We start from the raw sequence: 10,665 nt of genomic DNA, 5'->3' as shown, positions 1-10,665 counted from the left end.
ATTTCAAGCTATGAAATTATACCAAAATCAACAGTTTATATGGGATGATAAATTTGGTGAATTAAATACAATTGTCGCTACTGTCAGTATATACATTGTTCACTATATAAGTATATATATTGATAAAAATACTTAAAATTAGTTCATTATTAATTACAAGGTTATGAGACCACGGCAAGTAGCATTTACTCTACTCTTGTTATGTTGACTATGCATCCAGAAGTCCAAAATCAATAATATAACGAAATTTTGAAAGTATTTCCGAAGAAACACTTTATCATTGAATGCGATCTGTTAAGTCAATTGCCATATTTGGATTTTGTTATAAATGAAACGATTCGCCTAGCTCCCCCTGTTGAAGATACACAAATCATTCCAAAAATGTTCAAATATTAATTTCAATATATCATCTTCATCGGAGGACTGATATATGGGGTCCAAATGCGGATAAATTTGATCCAGAACGTTTTTCAATAGAAAATGTTGGAAAAAAGCAGAAAAATGCTTATATTCCATTCACGTAAGAAGCTAAACATTAACCATGAAAAAATGGAAAGTGAATATATATATTATATGGCTTGTCTTATTTACAAAATGGCGGTATACTCTATTTTCAATGCAAACCATGTGTTATGCGGACTTATACGAAACTACCCACTTGAAACTGACTTTAAATTTGAAAATCTAAGATGCACTAATAACATAACACTCAAATATAAAGTTGAACTCAAATTAAAATTTTATGAAAGATCATGAATAATAAAATTTCATAAAAAATTAAATAATTTTTGCTAAATAAACGTAAATAAACACTTTTATTATGATGACTAAATAAACAGTGCGTATGACGTATACAAAATCTCTTGCTGAAATTTAGTTTTGGTATGAGTCATTGGTATGTGACGGCTAGCATATTGTTTTAAAATTCAATTTATAAGAAAAGTATTTCGGATACTTAATTTATAAGGGTGGAAGATTTTTATAGAAAAGGTAGTTCATTTAGCGGAATGTGCTATGTAGGATAGAAGTTAGTCCAAACCTGAAAGACCTAGTCTTTTATTCCTACTAGATGCATACATTTACTCATGCCATGCCACTTCTAATTACTGGAAAAGGACCATGTTTGTGGAGTGTGCCCGGAGCAGATTGTGCCCCATATTCTTGATGACTGCCAAATGATCTCCCATTGCAAATCTTTAATCTTTTAATAATCATTTCGTGCTCATGTAGTTATTTGTTCATTATGACTTTCACTATAATATTCTAAGTCGATTAATAAATAAATTAATAAATCGGTTGGGTTAATATTCAGTTAAGACCATTCTCTGTTGACATTTCAATTAAATAATCGTATTTTTATTAATATTATTGATTCACAACTATTGATTATTATGACGAAATCATTTAATTGAAAGCAATAAGTACAATAAGTTAATTTCAATAACAAAACTTTGAGATATCGTCAGGACTAAGTCTATACTGTTTTTTACATCAGAGTTAATAAAAGAAAAGAGTCTTTTCTTTTATCAAAACAAAGTAATGCATGCAGTCAACATAATATATCAATATTTATTGCATAATTTGGAAACCAGCATTAAAAAATCTAATACTCTGGCTGGACAAATCCCATAAATTGAAATGCAAACGGACAGGATGATTGTAAAGTATAACTTTACAAAAAACTTCAAAACTGAACTTGGCAACAAAAAGAATTGGAAAGGCTTGTCCAGAAACCAAATAATAAAAGAAAACATGATAACATGGTATACATACGGCTCCCTCATTGGTGAGGCTGGTGTTTATGGACCAGGCAAGATATAGTGAGAAGCACCAGGCAAGATATAGTGAGAAGATATAGTGTAACTATCTTTCAAGCGGGAATATACGCGATAGATAGACGCGCCAATTTCAACCTTGAACGTAACTACCGGAATCGTAAAATCGCAATACTGACTGACAAGCAGGCAGCTATAATGGCCCTCATATCCTACCAGGTTTCATCTAAACTGGTATGGGAGTGCATTGACAAGCTAATATGAATTTCGGGACATGCTGGTATCCAAGGCAATGAAATGGCAGACAAACTTACAAGAAGAAGCGCAACCTCAAGAATGATAGGCCTAGAACCATTCTGTGGTCTACATATTCTTCTGAATGATGCAGAGGAAAAAGAAAGAAAACTCTATTGGGAAAGGTTACCAGGACTCTCACAATCTAAAATCCTGTTAGGGACTTACAACATAAAACGCTTCAAAGATTGCATAGCACAATCAAAAAACAACCTAAGAATTATTACGGGATTATTGACCGGTCACAGTAGATTAAATAATCACCTATCGAAGTTAGGAATTCAATCCAACTCAGACTGCAGATACTGTAGAGAAGAGAGAGAAACTGCATACCTTATGCTTAGGGAATGTCCAGTATTGATGCAGAAGCGAAAGAAACACATAGGAGGGTATTTTATGGATCATAAAGAATCAAGGCTAGAAAAGGTAGGCTCTATACTGTCTTTCATTAAAGAAATCGGACTTAGAGAAACACTCTTATCTAAGTAAGGGACACAATAGATCTTTTAGGTCACAGAGCACAATCCCTTCTTTTTAATAATAATAATAGTAATAATAATAATAATAATAATAATAATAATAATAATAATAATAAATGCATTACGGTACGAACTGCTTCCTTAATCACCATACTCTCCAGACTTGGTCCCTAGTAAATATTAGCTGTGTGCAAATTGAAAATAAAGGCTCCAGGGAAAGAGATTTGCATCAAGTGATGATGGTGGAATAGGAAACTGAGTTACATATTGAATTAACTGATAAGTTATATCATTATAAAGGTGTCCAAATTTCGAAAGATCGTTAAGTGTCGAGCTAATTTTCAAAAAATTGCGTTTTCATTACTTAGCCGGGTATTTGATCCACTTCGTATAATATATGTACCACAATATAATATTTATATTGCTAACCACATTCTAAAATAAAAATTCATTTATACTCTTGTACATAGTATTCACACCGACAAAACAACACGTTATTGTGTAACAAAAAGGGGCTACAGGTCAAAAAAATTGTGTATTCAATTATGTTTTGTTGAATATAAATTCTAATAAACTTTTAAGATCAAAAATATATATTATATATTATATATTATATATTATATATTATATATTATATATTATATATATATATATTATATATATTATATTTACGTCGGCAGCTATCGGCCGTAGGCCATGATATAGCTAAGCCATGACTAGTAAATCAAACTGCGCTGCTAGCGTCAGCCAATCACAAACCTGTCGTCGTCGTCAATATGTGTTATTATCTTTACCAACGCAAATTCAAATCTTAAGTGTTGATTTTTAGATTTCAAGTATTAAATTAATATTTATTAATTTACAATAATAATAATTACGTAAAATTTTAGTATAAAAGTAGTAAAAATTTTATAGAATTGTTAAATGTCATTTAATAGTGACGAAGACAATAGTAATTCTAGCGTTTGCAGTTACACATATTCACCGGAACATGTCGATGTCGAAAAAAACATTGTTAAGAGAACCGTTGATTTTGGATGATGCAACTCCGAATCATACAGGAAGCGAAAACGAGGAAGAGATCACTTGTGGATCACAGTTATTCCAACAATTCCTGCAGATGTTCATTTACCAAATATCTCGAACGACAACAAATCAATAGAAGATTTGCTCGACGAGTCTTTTTCAGCTGGAAGTTTTCGATCGAGAATTGGCTCTATCTCGCAGTCTATTTGCAAAAAGATGAAAGGGTATACTTGTACGTCAACTCCGCCGGGAGAACGTGGTTTCCAGGTAGTGAAGTTGGATTTGTTCGATTTTTCCAAGATTTGCAAGAAGCTGAAAACGGAATGGTGGAAGGAAGCCAACTACAGATCGACGTTCATTCTACAATCTCCGTTGGATCCCAATTATCAATTAGTAATGAAACTGTTACTAGCTGCTTCGAAACAGATCAACAACATTCCCGGAACAAAAAAAGAGGAAAGGGAGACAAAATAATAAATTTCCTAAAGCAACATCCTACAGCACCAATTCAGCACATATTAAATACGTCAGTTTGGTTAGAATCTGAATTTCGTTTCTGGGATGTTAATTCTATTTTAATTAAAAATTGTATTAGAATAATTCATATTTATATTAATAATTTAAATTTTAATGAATTATATTTGTATTTAAGTACTGTAGAACCACAAAATTTAATATTTAATGCTTCTATAACAAATGTATCAAATTATTATTTTAATATTAATGAATCCGTTGAAGTTTTAGAAAATTTATTAAAATTTCAATTTTATAATAATATGGAAGAAATTGAAAAATTTTTAAACAATTTATATTGTGTAATTGATAAAATAATATCAAAAAAAAAATACTATGTTTATTTTAAGTCCAGCAAATGCTGGTAAAAACTATTTTTTTGATGCTTTTATTCATTATTGTTTAAATTTTGGACAAGTAGGTAATTTTAATAGATATTGCAATTTTCCATTAATGGAATGTGTTGATAGAAGAATTATTTTATGGAATGAGCCAATATTAGAATCATCTGCAACAGAAACTTTAAAAATGTTATTTGGAGGTGATACTGTATCAGCGAAAACAAATAATGATGTCTTTCCTAATGATAAGGCGTTCAGATCAAGAATGTTTTATTACAAATGGAAACCATGTTCAGACTTAAAATATTTAAAAAAAAACCAAATCCATTAGCTTGTTATTTTTTATTAAAAAAATATAATATAATAAAATAAATATTAAATTTTCAAATATTTTGTATTATTTAGAATTGAAATTCTTCTGCTTCTTCACCTATTTCATCATATTCTTGAGTAGCTTGCATTTTACCATTTTCGTCATCTGTTACACCAAACAATGTTTGACCATCAGTATAGGCACGATCATAATTTGCACAAAACATTGCTTCCAAAGGCCAACTAACACTAGTTCCTTTTGCAAATGATGATAATATATTACATTTTATTTCTATTGAACATTCTACTTTCCAATAACATGCACTATTTAAATAACTAACAGAATTTTCAGTTGGTTTTAATTGAGGTGTTGCTGCTAAACCTACTTGTAATTGTGGTTGTGCATCATATCCAAACCCACCTTTAAGTGGATGATATGTTCCATATGATTCAATAGTTCGTGCATAAATATCTTCGATATTATTTATAGTTATTGGATATGTTAAATTTTTTCTTAATCCAATATCTCCAGAAACTGTTTTTTTATTAATTTGGAAAAATTGTAATGGACTACTATGTGGTCTAGATTTTTATGAATGCACTTTGTATTTAATTCTTGTATATGGTACAAAATGTTCTTTTCCTTTTTTTATAGAACCACTTTTAGGTTTATATTCATAATTAGCAATGGGTTGCCCAATAGCTTGATTTATTAAAAATTGATGTACTTTTTCATCCATTCTAACACTTCCTTTATTATGAACAATATAATCCGGATATTTAGTTTCATCTGGTGTTTCTTCTCTATTCCATTCGTGTACAAAATATTCTGTAATAGGTGTTGGTACACATAAAGCATTTGATGGAATATGTTTATAATATTTTTCATACATTTCTTTAACATCCATACTATGTAAATCTGTTACCTTCATTGGATCTGTTGAATTTGCCACATATTTAGAATTTCTACCATAAAATTCTTTATTTAATCCTTCAGCAACAAATCCAATAGGAACATATTCTGATGTAGCTGTACCGCTAATAGTAGATCCAACATCAAATGCTGTCCTCGTTCCTAACGGAGTTACTGTACAATTAACTTTTATAAATTCAGACGTTGTGGGTAACATATTAAATTCAGCTTCACTTAAATAAAATGGTACAAAATCTACTGGTATCAAAGCCAACGGGGTTTTAATTTGATCTACATATAGTATTAGCTGTTTGTATATTTTCTGTACTATAACCATAGCTTATTAAAATTTTAGTTTTTGAAAAATTTAATATATTATTTTGACATGGTGCACTAGGTCTTATCCATGTGACATTGGTTGTTCAATCACGAACATGAGTTTTGACCTCCGGCAGAATGTTCAATCATGAACATGAATTTATACCATATATTTAATTACTATAGTTTATATTATCACCTAAATTCTTAGAATAATGTACTAAGGAAAAATATAGATAAATAGTAACATTTTTTAGCAACCGTATTTAAATTATTAAAATAAAATATATTCATAAAAACAATAGGAGGAAAATCCCAAGTGTTGGGACTTCCGTCCTTTTTTAACCTTTTTTAACCTTTTTTGACAAATGTAATACAGTCCATTAAAATCATAATATTTTAACCTTGATGTAGAAATTAGTCTTAAAATATTTTTGTATAAAAACACAACATTATTTGAAATAAAATCAGTAGCTAAAATATACTCAAACTGTGTACTTCATTGAAATAAAAGTACATTGGTAGAAGCGGTATTTCCATTTCCCGATGCATTTGACCTCGCTCCCGTAGTCGGTCCACGACCTGAACCACTTTGTTGATGAATATTCTCTTGATCAACATCCATATTAGAATTAGCAGTATCAATATTAGGACGCTTTTCAATGAATAAATTGTCTGCGTTACCGTTTCTATCGCCTTCACTATTCGTTCTAGGTCGTTTACTACTGGTGGTGGGTCTGTTATCGGTTCCGGTCCCTCTTTGGGCATCAAAATCCCTTTTTAATTGAGCGTAATGATATCCACCTTCTTTATATGAATTATAAATTTGTTTACTTATAGCAGCGTTTTTTTTAAAATCAGCAAAATCTCTAAAACCACCTTTATCTGGTAAATTTTTTATATTACTCCACTCTTGAGCAAAATGTCTTTCTCTTGTTGCATATACTATTTGTGACAATGTTTTTGGGGTTGTTGTCATACTTGGATACTGCACACCAAACACACTTTCAAAACCATACTTAATTGATAATCCAGTTATACCTGCTAATTCTGCAACTTTACCATTTCTTTTATAATCATTTATAAAATTACTAATAGCTTCTCGGTCAGCCTCTCTTATTTGTTGTGTACTTGTTGCTAATTCGTATTCAAGATCATGAACATAAGCGTCGAAATCAACTTCATCTACCGGTTCGTCGTCTTTATATATGGTATTACCCGGACCTAAGTAATTTTGTTCTGGCCACGTTATCCGTCACGTAATTTAATCAACATACTGAATAACTTATCTATAATTCTATCTATTTATAATAATTGTCAATAACAACAATTATAACAACTTTGTATTTGCAACATTGTATATAATAAATTCATAACAAATTATTTTACGTAATTTTAATATGCACACTGTAAAATAATAACACATATTGAAGACGACGACGACAGGTTTGTGATTGGCTGACGCTAGCAGCGCAGTTTTATTTACGTCGGCAGCTATCGGCCGTAGGCCATGATATAGCTAAGCCATGACTAGTAAATGACCATGACTAGCCGTTTAAGACTTTTGCAAAATTTAAAAAAATGACCTGCTCAGCTGATTAAATAAAATTATATGCTTAATTTATTTTAATTAATTTTTCGTATAAAATTCAAAGAACTTCTCCAGTTAAGTTTATTTCAGTTTCTGAAATTGAACGAAATAGTGCGCGACTTATTTAAATGGAATCACTAAAAACATATGAAGTCTTAAAATCCGTTCTTGTAGTTCTGGTCGTAATTGTGTTACTTCACTGGATTTGGACGCGAAGAAAAATATATAGGTTTGGCCTGAAATTTCCAATTGAATTTGGTTTCCCAATAATTGGGTCGTTACACAAAATAAGAACTGTAAACTGTAAGTGTTAATTATATTTATATATCTGTAATATATGTCATCTACTTTATTTAAGCTGCAGTAAGCGGGCTTGGACAAATTATGAAAGACTGCAAAAGTCATACCGTTTGCTGCTGGATAGGATTATTTCCAGTAATACTAACAGCTGATCCAGATATTGCTTCAAGCATTTTGCGCTCTAAAGATCTGCTTAACAAAGCAAAAACAATGTATTATCCCGTTTATCTTACATTTAAAGGTGGATTAGTTGCAAGTCCAGGTAAAATACATACAAAAATAATTTATGTATTCATATGAAGTTATATAAAAAATGTTTTACATAAGCAACTGAATGGGTCCATAATCGTAAGATGATTGATGCGTCGTTTACAAATAAAGTACTTGAGAGTTTCTTTCCAATATTTAATAAAGCCAAGGACGATCTGATAGAAAGATACAGCGTTCTCGTGGATAAAAAGGAGCACAAGATTTTAAAGTCGTTACAAACATTGAGTTTAGGCATAACCGTAGGTAAAAAAGTGTTAACTGGTTATAAAAAAGGTTAAGTTATAACAAAAATGATCAAATAATTTACTTAGAAACCACAATGGGTAAGGTGATGTACAGAGGTGAACAAGTATCGAAAGGCTTAGCACCTATATATACTTTGTAAGGTCATTTTGTAAAGTTACGTTTATATATAAATAAATAAAATTTCTGTCACAGTTTGATGAATATTATTTCGGCTGAAATATTGATGTCTTCTTTGAAACTTGGTTTTATATTGGAGCTGTATCCTAAATTTAGAAAAAGGAGGGAACAAATATATCAGTTCGTAAATGAAGTTAGTATTTCTTACTATTACTTAAACTATATAAAACAACTAACGAATATTTTAGTTAATTCAAGCTAAGCTAAAAAGAGATATAAATACAATCAATAAAAGTTCCAATACGGAGACAAGTGACCTTAACAACATAGCCTCAAATTCTGCAATACCTTCAATACGGAAAGAACCAAAAATATTTATTGATCAAGCTATAAAATTATACCAAAATCAACAATTTACATGGAATGACATAATTAGTGAATCCATTACAATTGTCTCAGCTGTGAGTTAACATGACCAATTTGATAAGAAAATTGTATGCTAAACTATTTTTAGGCATTTGAGACCACTGCTACTGCTGTTTACACTACTCTAGTTATGTTGGCAATGCATCCAGAAGCACAACAGCGATTATTTGAAGAAATTTTAGATGTGTTCCCAGAGAAAGACTTTTATGTTAACTCCGATCAATTAAGTCAACTGCAATATTTGGACTTCGTAATAAATGAATCGCTTCGCTTAGTCCCTTCAGTTCCAGTTATAGGACGTCATGTTATAAAAGATACACAAATTGGTGAACATGTTGTTCCCAAAGATATTCAGATTATAATTTCAATATTTCATCTTCATCGGAGGACTGATATTTGGGGTCCAAATGCAGAAAAATTTGATCCAGAACGTTTTTCAGTAGAAGATTTTGGGGAAAAGCAGAAAAATGCCTATATTCCCTTCTCAAAAGGAGTTAGGAATTGTATTGGTAAGCCGTGATAAATCCAATATAAATATATATCTGATTGACTATGTTTTGCTTACAGGATGGCGATATGCTTTATTTGCAATGAAAATTTTATTATGTGGACTCATACGAAATTATAAATTTGATACTGATTTTAAATTGGAGAACTTAAAATGCACCAGTCATATAACATTAAAATACGTGTTGGAACCTGAATTAAGATTAAGTAGGAGATAGTGAAGTATTATAAAGTAATTTGTATGTATATATAAACTACAAGTTGAACTGCAATAGAACAACATTCTCATGAATTAAAAGTTTTGATTAAATTAAGATATTAAGCCAAATGATAACCGATTTTATCTATATTGTAATACTTTTTATGTCTTGCATTTTCTTAATTTACTTTTCTTATAATTGTTTACTTTCGATATTTTAGTTCTTTGGTATTTAATCAAGCAAATCTGGTTTGCTGGCAACTTTATTATATTTTTAATATCTTTCAACTTCGATCCGTATATTTGTTGAACTAAACTTCAACATTGATTTTGTTTCAAGTTCAGCTTCACGCAGAAAATTCTTAATTAATTAAGCTTAATTCTTAAAAAATTTCTGATATTTATCAGCATGACTGGTCGGCACCAACACAGCAATATTTGTTATCTTTCTTCAATGACTGATCTGGAAATCAACAATGCCCAATAACCTTTAATGTCTTGGTTTCGTGTTTAAGGATTCTAAACATTTCTGCTTTTGTATAAACACCTCAACTGTTATGTGGAATTTCTTGAGTAGAGAGTAATATAAGCTCAGCTCAGAGGTAAAACTCAGAACATCTCTCTGTGGTGTATAATTTTTTCAGTTTTTGAGTCAAGCATTATTTTTTAAATAATAAAAATAAATAAATGAAAAAATTGTCATAACTACAATTAACTTAATAAATTATGGCCATTCATACTTTACATTACTTCAAGTTTTTAAGGAAGTCATCTTTCATCAGTGTGTAAAATAATATCTGCAGATTTGCTAAAAGAGCACATAAATGTTTATGAGATAACGTTAAAGGTCTGTTTATTATATTATATTTTATTTGGGATATTAAGTTTTAATGAAACATAAATATTAAGTTTTGTTTGTGCTTCATATTATTTCTCCCGATGAGAAACAGAAGTAGAAAATATTGTGGTTGCAATTTTAGCATTGAATCACTCCTTTTCTTTTCAGTAGTTTTTTAGATTGATCCTGCTCTAAGATCG

The 10,665-nt window shown here is 30.2% G+C and overlaps 1 protein-coding gene across 1 annotated transcript; it reads left to right on the top strand.

The window, feature by feature from the left end:
• Positions 1–7,669: 7,669 nt before the first annotated feature.
• LOC119671020 (probable cytochrome P450 313a4) lies at positions 7,670–9,513 on the top strand (the record flags this gene model as incomplete). The annotated part of the gene is given in 8 exon segments (XM_038081503.1): positions 7,670–7,865; positions 7,921–8,124; positions 8,190–8,375; positions 8,444–8,513; positions 8,571–8,688; positions 8,744–8,956; positions 9,010–9,430; positions 9,489–9,513. Coding segments are annotated over 8 exon segments (1,412 nt in total), but the record flags the coding sequence as incomplete, so codon positions are not given.
• Positions 9,514–10,665: the final 1,152 nt, after the last annotated feature.

Source organism: Teleopsis dalmanni, chromosome 1, assembly GCF_002237135.1.
Source record: "Teleopsis dalmanni isolate 2A chromosome 1, ASM223713v2, whole genome shotgun sequence".
NCBI classification, from domain to species: domain Eukaryota; kingdom Metazoa; phylum Arthropoda; class Insecta; order Diptera; family Diopsidae; genus Teleopsis; species Teleopsis dalmanni.
The sequence above is the reverse complement of the archived record's forward strand: the minus strand, read 5'-3'. Positions and strand labels throughout refer to the sequence as shown.